This window comes from Macaca thibetana, chromosome 9, assembly GCF_024542745.1.
Source record: "Macaca thibetana thibetana isolate TM-01 chromosome 9, ASM2454274v1, whole genome shotgun sequence".
NCBI classification, from domain to species: domain Eukaryota; kingdom Metazoa; phylum Chordata; class Mammalia; order Primates; family Cercopithecidae; genus Macaca; species Macaca thibetana.
The window spans coordinates 99,422,567-99,449,863 of record NC_065586.1 but is presented as its reverse complement, the minus strand read 5'-3'; the positions used below and the strand labels follow the sequence as shown (position 1 = coordinate 99,449,863).

Sequence of the window (27,297 nt, the reverse complement as noted above, 5' to 3'; positions counted from 1 at the left end):
ATCTCCTGACCTCGTGATCTGCCCGTCTCGGCCTCCCAAAGTGCTGGGATTACAGGCTTGAGCCACCGCGCCCAGCCCTCATTTTTTTTAAAGCAAAAAATGAATAACAGAAAAACCCACATGCACCCATAGTGTTCTAGGACCATACACATCAAACTCTTAGAAACTGACCAACCCCAGCTGAGTGTGGTGGCTCATGCCTGCAATCCCAGCACTTTGGGAGGCCGAGGTGGGCGGATCACCTGAGTTCAGGAGTTTGAGACCAGCCTGACCAACATGAGAAACCCCGTGTCTACTAAAAATAGAAAATTAGCCACACATGGTGATGCATGCCTGTAATCCCAGCTACTTGGGAAGCTGAGGCAGGAAAATCGCTTGAACCTGGGAGAGGCAGAGTTTGCAGTGAGCCAAGGTTGTGCCATTGCCCTCCAGCCTGGGCAACAAGAGTGAAACTCCATCTCAAAAAGAAAGAACAAAGAAACTGACCACCCTCTAGGGGCTAAGATTGAAGTGAGGATTTATCATTCTACATTCTACATTTTTTTTAAGTTTGTTACTATATATACCTGTCTGTTTTTATTTTATTTCCTTATTTTTTTGAGATGAGGTTACATTCTGTCTCCCAGGCTGGGGGTGGAGCGGTGCGATTCATATCTCACTGCCTCAAACTCAAGGAATCCTCCTGCCTCAGCTTCCCAAGCAGCTAAGATGATAGATGAGAGCCACAGTACCGAGCACCTCTGTGTTTTCTGAATTTGTTACAGTGAATTATTTTTTAAAGATTTTTGTAAAGCTTTTTACAAAAAAAGTAAAGATCTGTAAAAATTCAAAGTTGAAAATATAGTAATAATACCATGAATGTATACCATGTGGTAAAGCCCACTAAGAGTGATGGTTTTTGGATTGCTAAATATTTAATGAAACATAGGCCCAGTGCTTTGGCTCATGCCTGTAATCCCAGCACTTTGGGAGCCTGACGTGGGCGGATCACCTAAGGTTAGGAGTTTGAGACCAGGCTGGCCAACATGGGGAAATCCCATCTCTACTAAAAATACAAAAATTAGCCAGGCGTGGTGGTGTGCCCTTGTAATCCCAGCTACTCGGGAGGCTGAGGCACGAGAATCGCTTCATCCTGAGAGGCAGGGGTTGCAGTGTGCTGAGATTGCGCCACTGCACTCCAGCCTGGGTGACAGAGTGAGACTGTTGTCTTAAAAAAAAAAAAAAATTAATAAAACAATGATAGTACCAAATTCTTTAATTTTTTATGGATCTGAGTTCTGTGTGTAAGATCTCATATCATTACTTTTAAGTCATTTTGGAAATACCACTCTAAAAACAGGTGACAGGCTAGATTTGGCCCTTGAGTATGCCAGCCTGGGTTCTATCTCATAATTCTATATAATCTCAGATTAGTAACAACTTTTGCATTTTAGACTTACTAGCTTTTAAATTGACAGAGTGGTATTTGCAAAATGAAAGCACAGCCACACTGTGGCTGCTTTTGTGCTATAACAGCTGAATTGAAGAGTTATAACAGAGATGCTGTGGCCCACAAAGCCTAAAGCATTTATTATTTGGCCCTTTGCAGAAAAGGTTTACCAACCCCGAGATGGCATTTAGGCTTTGGAGAGAGTTAGACCTTGAACAGACCTGGTTTTATATCTGAACTTTGCTATTTACTAGCTTTGTGACCTCAGGAAAGTTTAATGTCTTCACTTCTTAGTTTCCCTATCTGTAAAATTGGAATTGTAGTTACCTAGTTCATAGGCATATGAGGATTAGATAACATATCAAATACATATGTAACTTATTGTACATAGTGGCTGCTCATTTAAATGCAGCTACTATTACTGTTCTTTCCCAACCATGCTGAAAGTTTTTAGAGTTTAACATGTTGACAGTGTATAGAATTGATTGGAGTAAACAGTATTTGAAGATAAGAAGTCTGGCTAGGAGGTGGTTTTAGTGGTTTAAACCTACAGGCAGTAGTCGAAAGGTACGATATGAATTCAAGAGATAGGAAGAAAGAAGCAATAGGACTTTGTAATTGATTGTAGTCGAAAGGTACGATATGAATTCAAGAGATAGGAAGAAAGAAGCAATAGGACTTTGTAATTGATTGTATGTAAGAAGAAAGGAAAAGGAGAAAGAGGAAGCAGAGGTGACATTCTGGTATGGAAGACAAGGAGAAATTTCATGCCATAATCTAAATAGTAATGTTAGGAGATGGAGCCAGTTAAGTGATATATATATATATATGTGTGTGTGTGTGTGTGTGTATATATATATATGCTGTTGAGGATCTAACCCCATTTTAAGGTAATAGGAAGGGAGTAGTACTCAGTGAAAGATTAAAGATTTGCATTTCTATCTTAGCAAGTAAGTATAGTAGAGTCTTAGTAAAATGTATATGTACAACAATATTCTCTCTAGAGAAATCTTTTTTTTTTTTTTTTTTTTTTTGAGACGGAGTCTCGCTGTGTCTCCCAGGCTGGAGTGCAGTGGCGTGATCTCGGCTCACTGCAAGCTCCGCCTCCTGGGTTCACGCCATTCTCCTGCCTCAGCCTCCCAAGTAGCTGAGACTACAGGCGCCCGCCACCACGCCCGGCTAGTTTTTTTTGTATTTTTATTAGAGACGGGGTTTCACCATGTTAGCCAGGATAGTCTCGATCTCCTGACCTCGTGATCCACCCGCCTCGGCCTCCCAAAGTGCTGGGATTACAGGCTTGAGCCACCGCGCCCGGCCCTCTCTAGAGAATTCTATATAAAAGTCAATATATTGGCTGGAGCACACTGGCTCACACTTGTGTTTTGGGAGGCCAAGGCAGGAGGATCACTTAAGACTAGGAGTTTGAGACAAGTCTGGGCATATACCAGAGACCCTGTCTCTACAAAAATTGAAAAAAACACACACACACACGCAGTTGGCTGGGCGTAGTGGCTCAAAACTGTAATCCCAGCACTTTGGGAGGCCGAGGCGGGCAGATCACGAGGTCAAGAGATAGATCTAGACCATCCTGGCTAACACGCTGAAACCCTGTCTCTACTAAAAATACAAAAAATTAGCTGGGCCTGGTGGTGGGCGCCTGTAGTTCCAGCTACTCGGGAGGCTGAGGCAGAGGAATGGCGTGAACCCAGGAGGCGAAGCTTGCTGTGAGCCGAGATTGCGCCACTGCCCTCCAGCCTGGGCGACAGAGCGAGACTCCATCTCAAAAACAAAAAACAAACAGAAAAACACACAATTAGCCAGATGTGGGGGTGCACACCTCTAGTCCCAGCTATTTGGGTTGCTAAGGTGGGAGGATTGCCTCAGCCTAGGAGTTTGAGGCTGCAATGAGCTATGATTGGGCCACCGTACTCCAGCCTGCGTGACAGAGTGACACCCTGTTTGGGGGGAAAAAAAAAGATATATCTTGGAGCTTTGCAATTACTTGTTGAAATTGTTTCATCTACAAAACAGTTTCCTTAGTGTGAACTTTCAGTGTTGTACTATGATTTATATGGCATTGTTGGAAAATGAGATATTCCTCATAAGAGAACTTTTTCAAATAATGGATAATTGCCTTTTTACGGATTAATACCTTTTAATGATTTTTTTTTTTTTTTTTTTTTTTGAGACGGAGTCTCACTCTGTCCCCCTTGCTGGAGTGCAGTGGCCGGATCTCAGCTCACTGCAAGCTCCGCCTCCCGGGTTCAGGCCATTCTCCTGCCTCAGCCTCCCGAGTAGCTGGGACTACAGGCGCCCGCCACCTCGCCCGGCTAGTTTTTTTGTATTTTTTTTTAGTAGAGATGGGGTTTCACTGTGTTAGCCAGGATGGTCTCGATCTCCTGACCTCGTGATCCACCCGTCTCGGCCTCCCAAAGTGCTGGGATTACAGGCTTGAGCCACCGCGCCCGGCCTTTTTTTTTTTTTTTTGAGACGGAGTCTCGCTCTGCCGCCCAGGCTGGAGTGCAGTGGCCGGATCTCAGCTCACTGCAAGCTTCGCCTCCCGGGTTCGCGCCATTCTCCTGCCTCAGCCTCCCGAGTAGCTGGGATTACAGGCGCCCACCACCTCGCCCGGCTAGTTTTTTGTATTTTTTAGTAGAGACGGGGTTTCACCGTGTCAGCCAGGATGGTCTCGATCTCCTGACCTTGTGATCCGCCCGTCTCGGCCTCCCAAAGTGCTGGGATTACAGGCTTGAGCCACCGCGCCCGGCCGATTTTTTTTTTTTTTTTAAAGACAGAGTCTTGCTCTGTGGCCCAGGCTGGAATGCAATGGCGTGATCTCAGCTCATTGCAACCTCCGCCTCCTGGGTTCAAGTGATTCTCCTGCCTCAGCCTCCCGAGTAGCTGGGATTACAGGCACCATGATTACCACCATGCCCAGTTAATTTTTGCCTTTTTAGTAGAGACAGGGTTTCACCATGTTGGCCAGGCTGGTCTGGAACTCCTACCCTCAGGTGATCTGCCCGCCTCTGCCTCCCAAAGTGTTGGGATTACAGGCGTGCGCCACTGCCCCTGGCCTTAATGATTTTTATCACAGATATTTAAAAAGATATACTTTCCTGTGCTACCTGATGTTGAATACATCCAGCATGACTTAATTTCTTTGAGATTCAGGGAAATCATTTTGAATATCAGTTGTACTGTGCTGTTGTCCTGCTGTATCCTCTAATGCTCTTCCCATGTTACCTTATTCTGTAAAAAGTTTCTAAAACTCTCTTTTCAGGAGTGTTTAATCAGTCGAAAATAAAATTGCAAAATCTAGTTTGGAAACAATTTATGTTGATTTTTTTTCTTCATTTCTTCAGATGGTATTTTGAAACAAATCAATCTAATACTCTCTTCATGTCCATAGGTAGATATCATTTGTGGTGATCACCTGTTGGAGCAGTATCAAACTCTAAGGGAAATCCGACGTGCAATAGGTGATGCAGCAATGCAGGTAGGTTCTAGACATATCCAGGTCTAACAGATAAGTTAGTGAAAAAACAAAGTTCCATTTCTCAGTAAGTTTCCATAAATATTCTACAGTTGTCTTAAAATTACCTACACTAGGCCGGGTGCGGTGGCTCAAGCCTGTAATCCCAGCACTTTGGGAGGCCGAGAAGGGCGGATCATGAGGTCAGGAGATCGAGACCATCTCGGCTAACACGATGAAACCCCGTCTCTACTAAAAAATACGAAAAACTAGCCGGGCGAGGTGGCGGGTGCCTGTATTCCCAGCTACTCGGGAGGCTGAGGCAAGAGAATGGCGTAAACCCGGGAGGCCGAGCTTGCAGTGAGCTGAGATCTGGCCACTACACTCCAGCCCGGGCGACAGAGCGAGACTCCGTCTCAAAAAAAAAAAAAAAATTACCTACACATTTAATATTTATCAAATGTTTACTATGTGTCAGGTACTGTTCTAAGTAATTTATGTAGATTAGCTTATTTATTCTTCATAATTATTCTAAGAAAGCCGGCAGTTTTTTATTTCCCATTTTAAAGATAAAGGAAACTGAGTTACAGTAAGGACATATACCTTCCCACAGTCAGTGGGTGAGACAGGGCTCAATTTCTAGGCAGTCTGATTCTAAAAGCCTTGTTTTTTTCCCCCTGTCCAGTGCTATAATACAATTTTTTTTTTTTTTTTTTTTTTTTTGAGACGGAGTCTCGCTCTGTCGCCCAGGCTGGAGTGCAGTGGCGCGATCTCGGCTCACTGCAAGCTCCGCCTCCCGGGTTCACGCCATTCTCCTGCCTCAGCCTCCCGAGTAGCTGGGACTACAGGCGCCCACAACCGCGCCCGGCTAATTTTTTGTATTTTTAGTAGAGACGGGGTTTCACCATGGTCTCGATCTCCTGACCTTGTGATCCGCCCGCCTCGGCCTCCCAAAGTGCTGGGATTACAGGCGTGAGCCACTGCGCCCGGCCTATAATACAATTTTGAAGGCTTCTAGGCCAATCTATCCAGAAGGACATTTCAAGAAAAACTTGCATGTACTTATTAGGCTTTAGAGGCAAAATTGTCCAACCCGTGGCCCTCAGGCCACATGTAGCCCAGGATAGCTTTGAATGGGGCCCAACACAAATTCATAAACTTTCTTAAAACATGATGAGCTTTTTTTTTTTTTTTTTTTTTTTTTTACTATCAGCTACTGTTTGTACTGGTATATTTTATTTTTATTTATTCATTTTTTCAAGACAGGGTCTTGATCTGTTGCCCAGGCTGGAGTGCAGTGGCACTATCTCAGCTCACTGCATCCTCTGCCTCCCAGGTTCAAGCAGTTCTCCTGCCTCAGCCTCCCTAGTAGCTGGGATTACAGGCATGTGCCACCACACCTGGCTGATTTTTGTATTTTTAGTCAAAGCGGGGTTTCACCATGTTAGCCAGGCTTGTCTCAAACTCCTGACCTCAAGTGATCCACCCACCTTGGCCTCCCAAAGGGCTGGGATTACAGGGGTGAGCCACTCTGACCAGCCTGTGTTAGCATATTTTATGTTGGCCAAAGACAATTCTTCCAGTGTGGCCCAAGGAAGCCAAAAGATTGGACACCCCTGCTCTAGAGATTCACATAGCTTTTCTTGTTCAGTAGGTATGAACTCAAGCTAACTATTTTGATGTTTTAAGTAACCTATAATGTGAAGTCTCCTAGTCAAAATAATAAAAACCAAGATAGGATCTACAAGTTTAATGAAGAGAAAACAGGACCACATATTCTAATGTATATCTGAACCTATCGTGGAAAATTGTTTTTTTTTTTTTTTTGAGACTGAGTTTCGCTCTTGTTGTCCAGCCTGGAGTGCAATGGTGTGATCTTGGCTCACCGCAACCTCCGCCTCCTGGGTTCAAACAGTTCTCCTGCCTCAGCCTCCCGAGTAGCTGGGTTTACAGGCATGCATCACCACGCCCAACTAATTTTGTATTTTCAGTAGAGACGGGGTTTCTCCGTGTTGGTCAGACTGGTCTTGAACTCCTGACCTCAGGTGATCCACCAGGCTTAGCCTCCCAAAGTGCTGGGATTACAGGTGTGAGCCACCGCGCCTGGCCACAAAGATTGTTTTAAGAGCTATATGACTCGGAGAAGCTTATGAAGTACTAATGAAGATTTGATGAACTCTCAAACAAATTTTTGTTTGCTAGAAATACAATTATTGGGATAAAAAGGGCTTCTGCTGTGAGTGGCACACATAGGGCATCATTTGCTCTTTGTGCCAGAATCAACATCAAGAGATTTCAGAAGCACAATTTTTTGGTACTTGGGTAGCTGATGATCATTGGTCCTGGAGCCCTTACTTGTTGTGTAAATTAGACAGTTGTGACTTTTTTTTGTTTTTGAGACGGAGTCTCTCTCTGTCAACAGGCTGGAGTGCAGTGGCATGATCTTGGCTCACTGCAACCTCCACCTCCCGGGTTCAAGGGATTCTCCTGCCTCAGCCTCCCAGGTAGCTGGGACTACAGGTGCCTGCCACCACGCCTGGCTAATTTTTTGCATTTTTAGTAGAGACAGGGTTTCACCGCGTTAGTCAGGATGATCTCGATCTCCTGACCTCCTGATCCACCCGCATCAGCCTCCCAAAGTGCTGGAATTACAGGCGTGAGCCACCGCGCCCAACTGTGACTTTTTTTTTTTCCTTCTTTTTGGAGACAGAGTCTTGCTCTGTCACCAGGCTGGAGTGCAGTGGCCTGATCTCGGCTCACTGCACCTCCTCCTTCTGGGGTCAAGTGATTCTAGTACCTCAGCCTCCCAAGTAACTGGGACTATCGATGTCCCACCACACCAGCTAATTTTTGTTTTTTTTTTTTTTTTTTTTTTTTTGAGACGGAGTCTGGCTCTGTCGCCCGGGCTGGAGTGCAGTGGCCAGATCTCAGCTCACTGCAAGCTCCGCCCCCCGGGTTCCCGCCATTCTCCTGACTCAGCCTCCCGAGTAGCTGGGACTACAGGCGCCGCCACCACGCCCGGCTAGTTTTTTGTATTTTTTTTAGTAGAGACGGGGTTTCACCGTGTTCGCCAGGATGGTCTCGAGCTCCTAACCTCGTGATCCGCCCGTCTCGGCCTCCCAAAGTGCTGGGATTACAGGCTTGAGCCACCGCGCCCGGCCTAATTTTTGTATTTTTAATAGAGATGAGGTTTCACCATGTTGGCGAGGCTAATCTCAAACTCCTGGCCTCAAGTGATCTGCCCACCTCAATCTCCCAAAGTGCTGGGATTACAGGCATGAGCCACCACACCTGGCTGACAGTCTTGGCCTGTTGGGTAAATCCAGGTTTCTGCTCCCTCTTAGGGCTGTGTGGTGTGATGCACGTTTCTAGGTTATGTGATTGTGTGGTTTGTTGTATTAAATGTTGTGGGTGATTATAATACAAGGACAAACATTTTGTGTATCTAAGTATAGAAAACATATGGTAAAGATCTTTATTAAAGACAAGAAATGCGGCTAGGTGCGGTGGTGGCTCATGCCTATAATCCCAGCACTTTGGGAGGTGGGGTGGGAGAATCACTTCAAGCCCGGGAGGTCGCAGCTGCAATGACCCATGAGTGACTCTGTACTCCAGCATGGGCAACAGAGCAGGACCATGTCTCAAAAAAAAAAAAAAAAAAGAGGCCGGGCACAGTGGCTCACACCTGTAATCCCAGCACTTTGGGAGGCAGAGGCGGGCAGATCATTTGAGGTCAGGAGTTTGAGACCATCCTGGCCAACATCCTGAAACCCCATCTCTACTAAAAATACAAAAATTAGCTGGGCGTGGTGGCGGGTGCCTGTAATCCCAGCTACTTGGGAGGCTGAGGCAGGAGAATCACTTGAACCCAGGAGGCAGAGATTGCGGTGAGCCAAGATCGCACCACTGCACTCCAGCCTGGACGGCAGAGCAAGACTTCGTTTCGAAAAGAAAAGTAATTCTTGGCCAGGCATAGTGGCTTGCTCCTATAATCCTAACACTTTGTGGGGCCGAGATGGGAGAATCATTTAACCCCAGGAGTTCCAAGACTGCCTGGGCAATATAGCGAATCCCGTCTTTACAAAGGATAGAAAAATTAGCAGACATGGTTGTGCATACCTGTGGTCCCACAGGGAGGCTGAGGCAGGGGGATTGTTTGAGTCCAACAGTTCAAGACCAGCTTAGACAATGTGATGAAACCCCATCTCTACAAAAAAAATACAAAAATTAACCAGGTGTGGTGGCACATGCCTATAGTCCCAACTACTTAGGAGGCTGAAGGGGGAGAAGATCGATTGACCTGGGAGGTTGAGGTTGCAGTGATCCATGATCACACCACTGCACTCCAGCCTGGGTGACAGAGTGAGACCCTTTTTCAAAAAAAAAAAAAGAAAGAAAAGAAATACAATTCTTTTTTTTTGGTATCATTACCTATGTTCATTTGTCTCAGTGGAACAACTGCTCAAAAGAAGATATGAATATTATAAGAATTATCTTTTTTTCTTGTCCTCACAATCTGTTCCCAAGAATTATTTTCTTAATGTAAGTTATACAATTCCTTGGAAGAAGCAGAAAATATACACACATGCATAGTTATATGTGCATAATGTACATATGATATATTTTAATTGACATATAATGAAATGCGTGAGTTTCAACAAATACCTATCTGTTTAACTCAAACCCCTCCTTCACATACAGAACCTTTCTGTCACTCCCAGAGAGTTCTCTCATGCTCCTTCCCAGTTAATTCTTCTCCATAGCACCAAGGCAACCATTGTTCTGATTTTGTCACCAGAGATTAGTTTTTTATTTTCTTTCTTTCTTTTTTATTTTTTTTAAGACAAGGTCAGGCCAGGTGTGGTGGCTCACACCTGTAATCCCAGCACTTTGGGAGGCTGAGGTGGGGGGATCACCTGAGGTCAGGAGTTCGAGATCAGCCTGGCTAACATGGTGAAACCCCACCTCTACTAAAAATACAAAAAATTAGCCGGGCATGGTGGCGGACGCCTGTAATCCCAGCTATTCGGGAGGCTGAGGCAGGGAATTGCTTGAACCCGGGAGGCAGACGTTGCAGTGAGCTGAAATCGCGCGATGGCACTCCAGCCTAGGCAACAACAGCAAAACTCTTGTCTCAAAAAAAAAAAAAAAAAAAGACAAGGTCTCACTCTGTTGCCCAGCCTGGAATGCAGTGGCACAATCACGGCTCAGTGTAGCCTCAACCTGGGGGGCTCAATTGATATCTTCCCACCTTAGCCTCCCAAGTAGCTGGGACTACAGACTTTACAGATGTGCAGCACCACGTCTGGCTATTTTTAAAATTTTTTGTAGAAATGGGGTTTTGCCATGTTGCCCAGGCTGGTTTTGAACTCCTGAGATCAAGCAATCAGCCACCTCAGCCTCCCAAAGTGTTGGGATTATAGGTGTGAGCCACCATGCCTGACCTCTGTTTTTTAAAATAACAGTTTTGTTAAGATGTAATTCACATAATGTATTAGTCCATTCTCATGTTGCTATAAAGAAATACCTGAGACTGGGTGATTTATAAAGAAAACAGGTTTAATTGTCTCACAGTTCTGCAGGCTGTACAGGAATCATAGCAGCTTAGCTTCCAATCATGGCTGAAGGCAAAGACATGATAGGAACCAGGAGCAAGAGAGAGAATGAGGAGGGAAGTGCTACACGCTTTTAAACAACTATATCACACAAGGGGAAATTGTGCTAAACCATTCATGAGAAATCCAACCCCGTGATCCAATCACCTCTCACCAGGCCCCACCTCCAACATTGGGGATTACAATTCAACATGAGATTTGGTGGGGACACAGATCCAGACCATATCATTCCACCCAAATCATGCCCCCCCGCCCAAATCTCATGTCCTGACATTTCAAAATACAATCATGATTTCCCAATAGTCCCCGCCAAAGTCTTAACTCACTTCCAGCATTAACTCAAAATTCCAAAGTCTCATCTGAGACAAGGCTAGTTGCTACTGCCTATGAGCCTGTCAAATAAAAAACAAGTTAGTTACTTCCAGAATACAATGGGGGTATAAACATTGGGCAAATAACTCTCATTCCAAAAGGGAGAAATTGGCCAAAAGAATGAGGCTATATGCCCCATGCAACTCTGGAACACAGAACAGCAGCCATTAATTTTTTAATTTTTATTTATTTATTTTCTTTTTGAGATGGAGTCTCTCTCTCTGTCACTCAGGTTGGAGTGCAGTAGCGTGATAGGCTCACTGCAACCTCTGCCTCCCGGGCTCAAGTGATTCTTCCACTGCAGCCTCCCAGCTTGCTGGGACTACAGGTGCACATAACCAAACCTGGCTAATTTTTGTATTTTTTTGTAGAGATGGGGTTTTCACCATGTTGCCCAGGCTGGTCTCAAACTCCTGGGCTCAGGCAGTCTGCCTGCCTCAGCTTTCCAAAGTGCTGGGATTATAGGCGTGAGCCTCCATGCCTGGTCCTCATTAAATCTTAAAGTTCAAAATTAGCCAGGCATGGGTACACTACTGTAATCCCACCTACTTGGGAGGCTGGGGCAGGAGAATTGCTTGAACCTGGGAAGCATAGGTTGCAGTGAGCAGAGATCACACCACTGCACTCCAGCCTGGGCAACAGAGCAAGACTGTCTCAGAAAAAAAAAAAAACTGTAAAATCTCCTTTGTCTCCCCACCCTACATCCATGGTACATTGGTGCAAGGGGTGGATTCTCAAGGCCTTGAGCAGCTCCAACCCTGTGACCTTGCAGGATTTGGGCCCCATGGCTTCTCTCACGAGCTAGTGTTGAGTGCCTATGGCATTTTCAAACACAGGGTGCAAGCTGTCAGTGGATCTGTCATTCTGGGATCTGGAGGACAGTGGCCCTCTTCTCACAGCACCACTGGGCAGTTCCCCAGTGGAGACCCTGTTTGGGGGCTCCAACCCCATGTTTCCTCTCCGCACTGCCCTAGTAGAGGTTCTCCATGAGGTCTCTGCCACTGCAGCAGCCTAGACACCCAGGCTGGTCTTGAACTCCTGACCTCAAGTGATCTGCTTGCCTCAACTTCCCAAACTGCTGGGATTCCAGGTGTGAGCCAGCATTCCCGGCCAAAAAGAACATTTTAATTAATTTTATTTTTAAAAATTCAATAAAGATTTCCACAATAAACCATAGTCATTAAGTCTACAAATACATATGCAGTTATGCGTCACTTAACAATAGGGATATGTTCTGAGAAATGCATTGTTAGGCGATTTAATGATTGTGCAAGCATCACAGAATGTACTCAGATTAGGCATGGCTTATGCCTGTAATCCCAGTACTCTGGGAAACCGAGGCAGGAGGGTCATTTGAGCCCAGGAGTTTGAGACCAGCCTGGGCAACATGCTGAAACCCTGTCGCTACAAAAAATACAAAAACTGGCAGGACATGGTGGTGTGCACCTGTAGTCCCAGCTACTTGGGAGGCTAAGGTGGCAAGATCAATTTAAGCCTGGGAATTCAGGGCTGTGGTGAGCTCTGATCATTCATGCTCCTCTGCGCAACAGAGCAAGACCCTGTCTCAAAATACTAAATGAATGAAATAAACAAACTTTCTTTCTTTTTTTCTTTCTTTTTTTTGAGACAGGGTCTTGCTGTGTAATCTTGCTGTGTTGCCCAGGTTGGAGTGCAGTGGCATGAACATGGTTCATTGTAGCCTCAACCTCCTGGGCTCAAGCGATCCTCCTGCCTCAGCCTCCCGTGTAGCTAGTTACCAGAGGTGTGCCACTGGCTAATTTTTAAATTTTTTGTAGAGATGGGGGTCTCACTTTGTTGCCCAGGCTGGTCTTGAACTCCTGAGCTCAAGTGATACTCCAGCCTCAGCCTCCCAAAGTGCTGGGATTACAGGCATGAGCCATGAGCCACCACACCTGGCCTTGAGTTTAATTTTTTTTTTTTTTTTTTTTTTTTTTTGAGACAGGGTCTGGCTCTGTCACCTAGGCTGGAGTGCAGTGGGGCATGATTTTGGCTCACTGCAAGCTCTGCCTCCCAGGCTCAAGTGATCCTCCCACCTCAGCCTCTTGAGTAGCAGGAAATATAGGCATGTGCCACCATGCCTGGCTAATTTTTGTATTTTTTGTAGAGACGGGGTCTTACTGTGTTGCCCAGTGTGGTCTTGAACTCCTGGGCTCAGGTGATCCACCTGCCTTGACCTCCCAAAGTACTAGGATTATAGGCGTGAGCCCCTGCACCTGGCCTTGAGTTTAAATTTCTTTAGATGGACATCTGCTCTCTCTGGTTTACCACTGATCTTCAACATTCCCTATTGACTTCACATACCTAACTTATGTATTCATTTATGTTACTGTCCTGGCACTTGTGGGCACTTGACTTTGTGAACCTTTTTCTAGAATTCTGGTGAGTTTTTACTGTAATTGCCAGGAACACAAACCAGATTGCCCTGAGTTGAGAACTGAGGAAGTGGAGTCATGGAAAAGCTTAGCAAAGAAGCAAAAGAGAGTAATAGCCAGAGCAGCACTGGAAATACAGGATATATGAGCTGCAACCCCTTCTCTGTGTTGCTCAATTCAGGTCTGTGGCACATTTCCCAATGACCTTTCCTTTTAGCTAGTTATCCACTATGCAGGAAATTAGAAATATTCACTTAAAAAGGTGGATTATGGCCAGGCATGGTGGCTCATGCCTGTAATTCCAGCATTTTGGGAGGCCGAGGCGGGTGGATCACCTGAGGTCGGGAGTTCAAACTAGCCTGACCAACATGGAGAAACCCCGTGTCTACTCAAAATACAAAAATTAGCAGGGGGTGGTGACGCCGACCTGTAATCCCAGCTACTTGGGAGCCTGAGGCAGGAGAATCACTTGACCCCGGGAGGCGGAGATTGCAGTGAGCCAAGATCGTACCATTGCACTCCAGCCTGGGCAAGAGAGCGAAACTCCATCTCAAAAAGAGAAAAGGTAGATTGCTTGCCGGATGCAGCCTTGGTGAGAGCCAAAGAATTAAGACCTGGTATCAAGAAAGGAGATAGAACCCCACAAAAAGGAGATAAAAAGACTTCGATACATAGCATCTGGAATCATATAGTATGGGGGTTAAGTTGCCCAGCTGCCCCGAGGGCATTCATTACTCTTTTTAAAAATTCTTTTTCCTTTTTTTTTTTTTTTTAATTATATAAGTAGAGAGGGGGTTTCACCATGTTGCCCAGGCTGGTCTTGAACTCTCTGTCTCAAGTGATCCACCCTCTTCGGACTCAAAGTGTTGGGATTACAGGCATGAGCCACTGCACCCAGCTGAGGGCATTCTTTAAGGAAGAAGTAAAACATATATATTTTAGGCTTTCATTAAATGAGTAAGTGTTTCAAAGCTTAATCAATTATTATAGTGGTGAGCTGCATTTATGTGGAAATGAACAGATGTGTGATGCGTTGTAGTAGTTGAGTTTTTTTTGGGACATCTAATGCTTAAGTAGTCTATTAAGAAGTCTAGGGCCGGGTGCGGCAGGTCACGCATGTAATCCCAGCACTTTGGAAGACTGAGGTGGGCGGATCACCTGAGGTCAGGAGTTTGAGACCAGCCTGGCCAATGTGGTGAAACCCTGTCTCTACTAAAAATACAAAAATTAGCCAGGCGTGATGGCAGGCCCCTGTCATCCCAGCTGGTCAAGAGACTGAGGCAGGAAAATCGCTAGAACCTAGGAGGCGGAGGTTGCAGTGAGCAGAGATCGCGCCATGAGGCTAAGGTGGGAGGATTGCTTGAGCCCAGTTGGTCAAGGCTGCAGTGAGTCCAGGTTTGCCACTGAACTCCAGCCTGGGCAACACAGCAAGACCCTGTCTTCAAAAAAAAAAAAAATGGGGCTGGGTGTCGGGTCAGTTGTTCTGGTTCATGCCTGTAATCCCAGCACTTTGGGAGGCTGAGGCAGGAGGACCATTTGAGATTAGGAGTTCGAGACCAGCCTGGCAAACATGGCGATGGTGACGAGCCAGACTCTGTCTCAAAAAAAAAAAAGTCTGAGCTGGATGTTTGCCTCGCACCTGTAATCCCACACTTTGGGAAGCCAATATGGGGGGATTTCTTGAAGCTCAAGAGTTTGAGACCAGCCTGGGTGACGTAGCAAGACCTCGTTTATACTGGGAAAAAAAAAATTTTTAGGCCGGGCGCGGTGGCTCACGCCTGTAATCCCAGCACTTTGGGAGGCCGAGGCGGGCGGATCACAAGGTCAGGAGATCGAGACCACGGTGAAACCCCGTCTCTACTAAAAATACAAAAAATTAGCCGGGCGCGGTTGTGGGCGCCTGTAGTCCCAGCTACTCGGGAGGCTGAGGCAGGAGAATGGCGGGAACCCGGGAGGCGGAGCTTGCAGTGAGCCGAGATCGCGCCACTGCACTCCAGCCTGGGCGACAGAGCGAGACTCCGTCTCAAAAAAAAAAAAAAAAAAAAAAAAAAAAAAAAAAAAAAAAAATTTTTAAGTAGCCAGGCATGGTGGCACATGCGTATGGTCCCAGCTAGTTGAGAGGCTGAGGTTCAAGGATCACTTGAGCCTGGGAGATTGAGGCTGCGGTGAGCTATGATCACACCACTGCACTCTAGCCTGGGCAACAGAGTGAGACCCTGTCTCAAAAAAAAAAAGTCACTGTGGAAGGAAAAGTGTATCTCTTTTAGTTCATTTTGGAGAATCGTTTGATTGACTGTGTCTACATGATAGTTTCAGAATTGGGTCCTGAGAATCATTAAAAAGACACATTGACAGGCTAGTCTAGATGGCTCATGCTTGTAATCCCGTCACTTTGGGAGTCTGAGGCAGGCAGATTGTTTGAGCCCAGCCTATGCAACATGGTGAAACCCCGTCTCCTACAAAAAATACAAGTGAGCCTGGTGGTGGTGCATGTCTATCATCCCAGCTATTCATGAGGCTGAGGTGGGAGGATTGCTTGAGCCCAGTTGGTCAAGGCTGCAGTGAGTCCAGATTTGGCCACTGAACTCCAGCCTGGGCAACACAGCAAGACCCTGTCTTCAAAAAAAAGAAAAAGTGGGGCTGGGTGTCAGGTCAGGTGTTCTGGTTCACGCCTATAATCCCAGCACTTTGGGAGGCTGAGTCAGGAGGATCATCTGAGATTAGGAGTTCGAGACCAGCCTGGCCAACATGGCGAAACCCTCCCTCTACTAAAAATATGGAAATTAGCTGGGCATGGTGGCATGCACCTGTAATTGCAGCTACTTGGTAGGCTGAGGCAGGAGAATTGCTTGAACCTGAGAGGCATAGGTTGCAGTGAGCAGAGATCGCACCACTGCTCTCCAGCCTGGGCAACAGAGCAAGAATCTGACTTGAAAAATACATACATACATACATACAAACAAAAATTAGCTGGGTGTGGTGGTGGGTGCCTGTAATCCCAGCGACTCGGGAGGCTAAGGCAGGAGAATTGCTTGAACCTGGGAGGCAGAGGTTGCAGTGAGCCGAGATTGCTTCACTGCACTCCAGCCTGGGCAACAGAGTGAGACTCCGTCTCAAAAAAAAAGCACATTCACAAGGAGTGTTTGGTGAATAAGAATCTATATGGTCCACTTATTTTCTTTAAATTAAAGAATTTCACCTTAGTGTTAGATTATTTAAAAAAAAAAAAAAAGCCAGCTTTGATTTGATTATTTGCATTACTGGTTTGAAAGAACTGCAAAATCGTCTTTTTTTCTCCCTTTTCAGGATGGTCTGCTTGTCCTTCATTATGGTCTTGTGGTTTCTCCTCTGAAGATAACTTGAAGATTCTAGGCACATTATGAGGAGGGAAACAAAGGAAGTTTCTGCAGGACTGCATCTCACCAAAGATTTCCATGAAATGTAATTGCTACCACTTTGCTGTTCAAGACATAACTTACCTATTTTTAGCACCAAGAATTATAGCATTTATAAGTACAACTTGGAACGATGGAATGCATCTGTTACTAGAGACTATATATAAAAAGCAGCCAAAACTCAGGGGAAATTTTTCAAAAATTGAATTTTAAAATTCCTTGTGATTTTAAATACTTTGACATTGATTTTGCTTCCCATCTTTGAAGTAATTGGTTAGTTTTCTTTGTTCAGCCATTTCAAGTTGGTAGTTGGGATATCTGCTGTCTGGGATGGCATCAGTTGGGCAGTCATCCTTTTGGAAGAGAAGTGTGCTTTTGAATGGAAGATTCAAAGCCAGTCTTTGTTAAACTGCAGGGTGTACTCTCAAAGACCAAAACTATTGGCCTCTTTTGTGTGTTGCCAGCATATTTTGAACTTGTATCTTTTTTTATACCAGCAACACTACAAAGGAGAAGTTACTCATTTCAAAATGGATGAATTGTTATTGGTGAAGAGAATCTGAGTTTATGGTCTGTGCCATAAACTTTCAGTGTAATAAGACTTATTCAATACATCTTCCAATAAGGGGTGCTTCTTTGTGACAATATTTTTATTTCTGACATTCATTTTATTTGGGCACATAGTATGGTTGTTGATACCTTGCAATAGTATTGCTTCTGAAAATAAATAATTTTAGGAGAATTCGAGAAGTTTACAGAATTACTTATTCATTGTTTTCTTAGTAAGTCAGTTTAATGTTTATTTTTCTCATTATTTCATCACTGGAATAAAGAATAAGGGTGTTTGAGCTCACCTCCATGCAAAGACCTCAGTTTTAAAACATTATTTTGCCTAAAATTAGCATTGTGATGCTTTCTAAAAGAAATATTTTATAAACCCTGTTTCACAGCAGAATTTCTGAATCTGTATAGAGACTACTACAAACTTGGACAAAGATTGGCGATTCTTTGTAAAGAATTTGTGAATTGTGTATAAATTTCTTCTAACATTTAATAAAAATTTATTTTAACCTATTTGGAAATGTTAGTGTTTACTGTGGGTTTTTAAAAAAATAACCAGGCCAGGGCTGGGTGCAGTGGCTCATGCCTGTAATCCCAGCACTTTGGAAGACCGAGGCAGGTGGATCACCTGAGGTCAGGAGTTCAAGACCAGCCTGGCCAACATGGTGAAGCCCCATCTCTACTAAAAATACAAAAATTAGCTGGACATGGTGGCAGGCACCGGTAATCCCAGCTACTCGGAAGGCTGAGGAAGGAGAATTGCTTGAATCTGGGAGGCAGTGAGCTGAGATCGCACCATTGCACTCCAGCCTGGGAGACGGAGTGAGACTCCATCTAAAAAAAAAAAAAAAAAAAAAAAAAAACAAAACCAGGCCAGGCACTGTGGCTCATGCCTGTAATCCCAGCACTTTGGGAGGCCAGACGGGCAGGAGTTCGAAACCAGCCTGGCCAACGTGGCAAAACCCTGTCTCTACTAAAAATACAAAAATTAGCTGGGCATGGTGGTGTGTGCCTATATTCCCAGCTACTTGGGAGGCTGAGGCAGGAGAATCGCTTGAGCCCGGGAGACAGGTTGCAGTGAGCCGAGATTGTGCCACTGCACTCCAACCTGGGCGACAGAGTGAGTGAGACTCCATCTCAAAAAAAATAAAAAATAAGCCAGGCGTGGTGGCTCATCCCTGTAATCCCAGCACTTTAGGAGGCCAAGGCGGGCAGATCACTTGAGCTCAGGAGTTCGAGACCAGCCTAGGCAACATAGTGAGAACCCATCTGTACCAAAAAAAAAAAAAAAAAAAAAAAAATTACCTGGGCATGGTGGTGCATGACTGTAGTCCCAACTACTCAGGAGGATCAATAGCCTGGGAGGTGAAGGCTACAGTGAGCTATGATCCTGCCACTGCACTCCAGCCTAGGCGACAGAACAAGACATTGTCTCAAAGCCTGATCTTTAATAGATACTTAGAATGTGCCATTTGTAACAAGTGAGTTGACCGAGAGTTGAAGAGATGTTAGTGTTTAAAAATAACTGTCTTTAGAACCCAGATTTGGTTGTTTTCAAGCATTACAGTTTTTTTTTTTTTTTTTTGGAGACAGTCTAAAGGCTGTCACCCAGGCTGGAGTGCAGTGACGTGATCTCACCTCACTGCTACTTCTGCCTCCCAAATTCAAGAGATTCTTGTGCCTCAGCCTCCCAAGTAGCTGGGATTACAGGCCTATGCCACCACACACGGCTAATTTTTTTTTTTTTTTTTTTTTTTTTTTTTTTTTTTGAGACAGTCTCACTCTGTTGCCCAGGCTGGAGTGCAGTGGTGCAATCTCGGCTCACTGCAACCTCTGCCTCCTGGGTTTAAGTGATTCTCCTGCCTCAGTCTCCTGAGTAGCTGGACAGGCCACCTGCCACCATGCCCAGCTAATTTTTTTATTTTTAGTAGAGATGGGGTTTCACCATATTAGGCTGGTCTCGAACTCTTGACCTCGTGGACCTCGTGATCCACCCGCCTCAGCCTCCCAAAGTGCTAGGATTACAGGCGTGAGCCACTGCGCCTGGCCTAATTTTTGTATTTTTTAGTAGAGACAGGTTTGGCCATGTTGGCCAGGCTGGTCTCAAACTCCTGGCCTCAAGTGATATGCCCACCTTGGCCTCCCAAAGTACTGGGATTACTGGTGTGAGCCAACATGCCCGACCACATTACAAATTTTACCATTTCAGGGAAGAGATTATCCCCACAGAGACTCAGCTGTAGAGTTGGGGTAAGCATTCACTTTCCCCCTATTTTCCTCAATAACTATCCCATTCAGGACTGTAACATGGGAAAATACCTCCTTAAAAGTAGAATATCAAATGTAATTATTTGATAAACACTTCTGTAATGAGCAAGTCAAGAGTGTCACTTTTTAGACATTGTGTGGACAAGAAGATTCAAAGAGGAGTGATCTATCTTCAAGGAACTCACCGTCTATGGGTTACAAGACCTCTAAGAATCTAATAAAAAGCAGTTACTGGTAAGTACTGTGAGTCACAAAAAAAACTCTACCTTTTCTTTCTTTTTTTTTTTTTTTGAGACGAGTCTTGCTCTGTCGCCCAGGCTGGAGTGCAGTGGCGCGATCTCAGCTCACTGCAAGCTCCGCCTCCCAGGTTCATGCCATTCTCCTGCCTCAGCCTCCCCAGTAGCTGGGACTACAGGCGCCCGCCACCAGGCCCAGCTAATTTTTTGTATTTTTAGTAGAGACAGGGTTTCACCGTGTTAGCCAGGATGGTCTCGATCTCCTGACCTCATGATCCGCCTGCCTCGGCCTCCCAAAGTGCTGGGATTACAGGCGTGAGCCACCGCACCCAGCCTTTTTTTTTTTTTTTTTTTTTTTTTTGTGAGATAAGGTCTCCCTCTGTTTCCCAGGCTGAAGTGCCGTGGCATGATCTCAGCTCACTGGAGGCTCCATCTTCCCGGCTAAAGGAATCCTCCCACCTCCGCCTCCTGAGTAACTGGGACTACAGGTGCATGCCACCACGCCTGGCTGATTTTTGTATTTTTAGTGGAGTTGCAGTTTCTGCCCATCTCAGCCTCCCAAAGTGCTCGGGTTATAGTCATGAGCCAGCATGTCAGGTTCAAATGCCCAGTCTTGATTCACTCAGATTCCCCCACTTTCCTGTTCTCAATTTATCTCTGCTGAAGGTGCACAAGGCCCGGATACATACATGTGTGTGTTAGTCTTATTGTCACCACCAGCAGCGTGCATTTAGTTTAGTTGAGATGAAGGTTTTTTATTTTATTTTATTATTATTATTTTTTTTGACACAGAGTCTCACTCTGTCGCCCAAGCTGGAGTGCAGTGGCTCGATCTCAGCTCACTGCCACCTTTGCGTCCTGGGTTCAAGCGATTCTCCTGCCTCAGCCTCCTAAAGTGCTGGGATTACAGGCATGAGCCACTGTGCCTGGCTGAAAGTTTTTTCAAAAGGAGTTTTTACTGGGAACAGAAAAAGAAACAAAACTAGATACCCAAATCTGCACAAAAGTTTACAATAGAGCATATGAAGTACAGATTCTAGAGCCTAACTTCAATGGCTAAAGAAAGATTTGTTTGATTGGGACATTTTGCAGGTCCTTTTGTTTTTGCCTAATCCCTATCTGAGGTATATTAAGCAAAGATGCCCAGAGGAATAGTTCATGGTAGTTTTTTGTTTTTGTTTTTGTTTTTTGAGACAGAGTCTCATTCTGTCACCCAGGCTAGAGTGCAGTGGCACAATCTCAGCTGGCTGTAGCCTCTGCCTCCCAGGTTCAAGCAATTCTCCTGCCTCAGCCTCCCAAGTAGCTGGGACTACAGGCACTCACCACCACACCTGGCTAATTTTTGTATTCTTACTAGAAATGGGGTTTCACTATGTTGGCCAGGCTGCTCTCAAACTCCTGACCTCAGGTGATCTGCCCTCCTTGGCCTCTCAAAATGCTGGGATTACTGGCATGAGCCACTGTGCCTGGCCATTCGTGGTAGTTTTAATTTGACAAAATGAGTGCTTAGCAGTTTTCTCTTTCCTCCTTTAAATGCCATCCCGTTTTCTCTGTAATATAGATCTCAGCCATTTCCGCTGACCCTGGGCATCACTCTCCTTCCTCTGCGCTGCCTTTCTCTTCTGCTTGAGTCAGATGCATTCTTACCTAGTTTCCAACAGTTCTTCCTTTGGACTCCAAGCTAACACCGACCTGGACATACTCTTTCCCCTGTCCTACAGAGACTTGGTTTAGGATTCCTGAAAGTAACACCGTGGACCCGTTTATTTGTCCAATTCAGCTTGCCCAAAGTATGTACCCTATTATCCACTCTTAGATAAGTGTTCTCATAGTTTCACCAGGTGATATTTACTCATCAGATGTATGTGTGACTCACTGTTAAACTTTTTATTCTGTTTTTTTCTTTAAAACTCTCAGCTGGGTGCAGTGGCTCACGCCTGTAATCCCAGCACTTTGGGTGGCCGAGGTGGGCGGATCACAAGGTCAGGAGTTTGAGACCAGCCTGGCCAATATGACGAAATCCATCTCTACTAAAAATACAAAAGTCAGCCAGGTGTGGTGGTGTGTGCCTGTAATCCCAACTACTCAGGAGGCTGAGGCAGGAGAATTGCTTGAACCCAGGAGGCGGAGGTTTCAGTGAGCTGAGATTGCACCACTGCACTGTAGCCTGGGTGTCAGAGTGAGAATCTGTCTCGAAAAAAAAAAACCTCTAATGATTGCAACCACTATGCTGTATTTTGTTATCTTGGAAACCTCTGATAGTAGAGAAGATTCAAGCACATGCTGATTCTGAATGTTCACCTTTGTTTTCTTTAGTAGACCATGTTTAAGAGGAAGTCCTCGTTTTTATCCTTTTTCATTATGTTGTTGTGTACATGAGTTTGATTATTGGCTTCTTTTCAAAACTGGATTAGTGAAATCTAAATTCTATTACCTGTAGAGATTAATAGTCCTCTCACAAATGAAATGACATATTGATCTCCCAAAAGCCTGCCAAGCAGTTACTCACACAGAATGAATATTATGGTTTGATCGATACTGCATTTTGATTTGGTGCTGATGGTGTCTGTGGTTTTACAAGGCTTCTTATTATGACACCATTTTCATTGAAATGAGAAACAATTTTTTTCTTCTAAGGTTTCTCAGGAAAGAAAAGCTAGTTGAATATTTTAAATTAGAAGATGAAGATAAAGGCTGCCAGGAACACTTTTTTTCCCCCAAATAGAAATAAAGGCAGGGAGCTGGGCACGGTTCTTTGTGCCTGTAATCCCAGCTACTTGGGAGGATCTCTTGACCCCAGGAGTTTGAGACTGCAGTGAGCTATAATTACAACACTGCACTCCAACCTGGGCAGCAGAATGAGACCTTGTCTCTTAAAAAAATAAAGTAAAAAAAGACATAAAGGCAGTATTGCATAGTGGTTAAGGATATAAATCATGGAGCCAGACTGCAGAGCTTAAAATCCCCACTTTAGGCCAGGTGTAGTGGCTCACACCTGTAATCCCAGCACTTTGGGAGGCCAAGGCAGGCAGATCATCTGAGGTCAGGAGTTTGATACCAGCCTGACCAACATAGTGAAACCCCATCTCTACTGAAAATATAAAAAATAGCCGGGTATGGTGGCAAGCATCTGTAGTCTCAGCTACTCGGGAAGCTGAAGCAGGAGAATCGCTTGAACCCAGGAAGCAGAGGTTGCAGTGAACCGAGATCGTGCCACTACACTCCAGTCTGACTCTGTCTCAAAAAAAAAAAAAAAACCATAAAAATCCCAGCTTTGCTGCTTGCAAACTCTGTGATCTTGGACATATTATTTAACTTTTGTAAACTTTAGTTTTCCTTCTCTGTAAAAGGGAACAATGGTACCTAACTCAAGGGGTTGTCATGAGAATCAAGTGAATATATAAAGCACTGAGAACAGTACCTGGCACAATCTATTATCAAGTTCAAATACGGTCCTTACATAGTCACTTCTCAGATTACTTGGCTGAGTTAGTTCCTTTCTGATGAATAAGGGGGTCCATTAATATTACAAGATTGCTGTTGAGCCATCTATTTTTTCCTTTCTTCTTTCTTACATATTTATCACCTTACCTGCTTCTATCAATAACCAGGAGAGGGATGGGGATACAGCTTGGCGATTAACATCTCAGGAGCACAAGTTGGACCTGTATTCTGCTTTCACCCTAATTCCAGTCTTAGCTCTTCTGCTTCTGCTTTATGACTAGATTATTCCATGGACAGACAGTTTCAGTTGTCAGAAAGAGTTCCTGTTGTTGAGCTGAAGTCTTAGTTTAAGATAAAGTATTGTTTAGCCCCAAAGGATATCAGGAATTTCAAATGTCATGTATGAATTCTTATCCCAGGAAACCATGGAAGATTGAAATTACACCTCTCACTTATTCATATGTGTAGCACTGCAAATGAACCTGTGAGTTAAATTTGTTTTAATAAGCACTTCTTTTTTTTTTTTTTTTTTTTTTTTTTTTGAGACGGAGTCTCGCGCTGTGTCACCCAGGCTGGAGTGCAGTGGCGCGATCTCGGCTCACTGCAAGCTCCGCCTCCCAGGTTCACGCCAATTCTCCTGCCTCAGCCTCCGAGTAGCTGGGACTACAGGCGCCACCACGCCCGGCTAGTTTTTTGTATTTTTAGTAAAGACGGGGTTTCACCATGTTAGCCAGGATGGTCACGATCTCCTGACCTCGTGATCCACCCGCCTCGGCCTCCCAAAGTGCTGGGATTACAGGCTTGAGCCACCGCGCCCGGCCTGTTTTAATAAGCACTTCTAAGAAAAGACGCTATTTTTGCTGTGTGCAATAATCAGCAATTGACTAAAAGCTGCCACTCTTTAATATTCCAAAACTGTTGTCCTTAAATAAATGATCTTGGTTACACTCTACTGAGCATTCTATAACCCTTAGGAGTGTGTGATAGAGCTAGAATGAAATGTCTCAGACTCAGAACAGAGACCATTTGCCTCATTATGGGAGAGAATAGCCATGTGGTGATCCACAGTGGTTAATCAATGAGGAAGCAAGCCTGGAGACCCCTCTACGATCAATCTTCATTTTTCTTTGTAGCTTGAGCTTCCTCTGTTTTTTTTCTTTTTTTTTTTTTTTTTTTGAGACGGAGTCTCGCTCTGTCGCCCAGGCTGGAGTGCAGTGGCGCGATCTCGGCTCACTGCACGCTCCGCCTCCCGGGTTCACGCCATTCTCCTGCCACAGCCTCCCGAGTAGCTGGGACTACAGGCGCCCACAACCGCGCCCGGCTAATTTTTTTTTTGTATTTTTAGTAGAGACGGGGTTTCACCGTGGTCTCGATCTCCTGACCTTGTGATCCGCCCGCCTCGGCCTCCCAAAGTGCTGGGATTACAGGCGTGAGCCACCGTGCCCGGCTGAGCTTCCTCTGTTTTGTTTCATTCAGAATCCCTGAGACACTGCAAAAAAAATAAGTCTTGAAATGTCTGCAGTGTGACTCACTCCATTTTATCATAATTCTGCTCTGTGTGTGTGTGTGTGTGTGTGTGTGTGTGTGTGTGTGTGTTTTAAAGGGAATGTAAAAATGGATTTATAAATCTTAGCTGGTCTCCGCCCCCAGCTAGTAAGCCTGTGAAATATCAGCATAAAACACAGGGGAAATCAAGCCATTTTCTGGGAGATCAATAAAGGAGGAGAGAAACCTTTTGATCTACATAGTAATCACTCCCTTCATCCTTTAAGAGTATGCAGCAGGGCATGGTAATGTAATAAAAACAGTCCTTTATTTAGCTAGATTTAGGAGCACCCACCCTTTTGAAAATGGCATATGAGATATTTGAAAATCGCAAAATGCATGATGACTTCAACATAACCTGTACCTTAAGTTTGAAAATGTTGCAAAGCCAGTATTGTATGTTCTATAAAGAAAAGTAAAATGTCACATATGAGTTCCGCTTTAAACGCCCATGAAGCCCATTCTCTGTTATTTCCATTTTAAATTACTGTGCTAACTTTCTGGTACAGGCAGGACGCGGTGGCTCACGCCTGTAATCCCAGCATTTTGGTAGGCCAAACCAGGCGGATCACTTGAGATGAGGGGTTTGAGATCAGCCTGGACAACATGGCAAAACCCTGTCTTTACAAAAACACAAAAATTAGCCAGGTGTGGTGGCACATACTTGTAATCCCAGCTGCTCGGGAGGCTGAGGCATGAGAATCACTTGAAACCAGGAAGCAGAGGTTGCGGTGAGCCGAGATCGTGCCATTGCACTTCAGCCTGGGCAACAGAGCAAGACTCTGTCTCAAAAAAACAAAAAACAAACAAAAAGCAAACATAAAAACACACACAAAAAAACTATCAGGTACATAAACTTATTTTGTTGTAAGAAAATAAAAGTATTCTTACAAGTTAGGTGTTTTTCAGGAACTTAGAGACATCTGATTATATAATAAAAATAATATTAGTTGAAATTTAGTGATGGCACTTAGAAGTAAGCAACATTTCCAGCTCGCTTGCTCTGTGTGTGTGTGTGTGTGTGTGTGTGTGTGTGTGTGTTTAAACCCACTTACATCCAGAGAGATTTCTGACTTTGGGCTCTGTTTTGAAATCAATACTTTTTTTTTTTTTTTGAGACGGAGTTTTGCTCTTGTTGCCCAGGGTGGAGTGCAATGGTGTGATCTCGGCTCACTGCAACCTCCGCCTTCTGGGTTCAAGCGATTCTCCTGCCTCAGCCTCCCAAGTAACTGGGATTACAGGTGCCCACCACCACGCCTGGCTAATATTTTTGTATTTTTAGTAGAGATGGGGGGTTTCACCATGTTGGCCAGGCTGGTCTCGAACTCCTGACCTCAGGTGATCCGCCCGCTTTGGCCTCCGAAAGCACTGGGATTATAGGCATGAGCCACCACACCTGGCCGAAATCAATACTCTTATTAGATCTGGTTTATAGTGTCCTAATGGGATTCCTTCTTACTGGGATTGACCCAGGGTGGCTATACACAGTGGTCTCAGCTGGAGCAGAAAGTGTATGAGATGTTTGTGATTATATTTTTCTGATAATTCCATAAATTTCCTGCCAGTGGGATTTTCTGTTTGTTTGTTTGTTTGTTTTGAGACAGTCTTTCTCTGTCACCAGGCTGGAGTGCAGTGGCGCGATCTCGGCTCACTGCAACCTCCGCCTCCCGGGTTCAAGTGATTCTCCTGCCCAGCCTCCCGACTAGCTGTGATTACAGGCGTGTGCCACCACGCCCAGCTAAGTTTTGTATTTTTAGTAGAGACAGGGTTTCACCATGTTGGCCAGGATGGTCTGTATCTCTTGACCTTGTGATCTGCCCACCTCGGCCTCCCAAAGTGCTGGGATTACAGGTGTGAACCACTGTGCCCGGCCAAATTTCCTACCAGTGGGTTTAAAAAATTGAGGTAAGGCCGGGCGCGGTGGCTCACGCCTGTAATCCCAGCACTTTGGGAGGCCGAGGCGGGCGGATCACAAGGTCAGGAGATCGAGACCATGGTGAAACCCCGTCTCTACTAAAAAAATACAAAAAATGAGCCGGGCGCGGTGGCGGGCGCCTGTAGTTCCAGCTACTCGGGAGGCTGAGGCAGGAGAATGGCGTGAACCCAGGAGGCGGAGCTTGCAGTGAGCCAGGATCACGCCACTGCACTCCAGCTTGGGCGACAGAGCGAGACTCCGTCTCAAAAAAAAAAAAAAAAAAAAAAAAAAAAAAAAAAAAAAATTGAGGTAAAATTTATATAACGTAAAATCAATCATTTTAAAATGAATGATTCAGTGGCACGTGGTACATTCACAATGTTGTGCCGCCACCACCTGTATCTAGTTCCAAAACGTTTTCATCACACCAAAATAAAACCCCGTATCCATTGAATAGTCATGCCCCATTGCCTCCTCTCTCCAGCCCTGGCAACTTTTTTTTTTCTTTTTCTTTTTTTTTTTCTGAGATGGTGTTTTGCTCTTGTTGCCCAGACTGGAGTGCAACAGCACCATCTCAGCTCACTGTAACCTCTGCCTCCCAGGGTCAAGCGATTCTCCCACCCCAGCCTCCCAAAGCAGCTGGGATTACAGG

At 45.0% G+C, this 27,297-nt stretch overlaps 1 protein-coding gene and 1 non-coding gene across 3 annotated transcripts in view; both read left to right on the top strand.

Annotated features, from left to right (window-relative positions):
* The window catches only part of PCGF6 (polycomb group ring finger 6), a 52,782-nt gene extending 35,032 nt beyond the window's left edge, over positions 1-17,750 (top strand). For both annotated transcript variants that reach the window (XM_050804189.1, XM_050804188.1), the window contains 2 exons: positions 4,839-4,925; positions 16,588-17,750. In XM_050804189.1, the coding sequence (XP_050660146.1) occupies positions 4,839-4,925; positions 16,588-16,644 (144 nt within the window). In that variant the 3' untranslated portion in view covers positions 16,645-17,750. The remainder of the gene's footprint in view (positions 1-4,838; positions 4,926-16,587) is intronic.
* On the top strand, positions 7,122-7,254 carry LOC126963487 (U11 spliceosomal RNA). The gene has a single exon (XR_007729117.1). It is a non-coding gene; the product is annotated as a U11 spliceosomal RNA (small nuclear RNA).
* Positions 17,751-27,297: the final 9,547 nt, after the last annotated feature.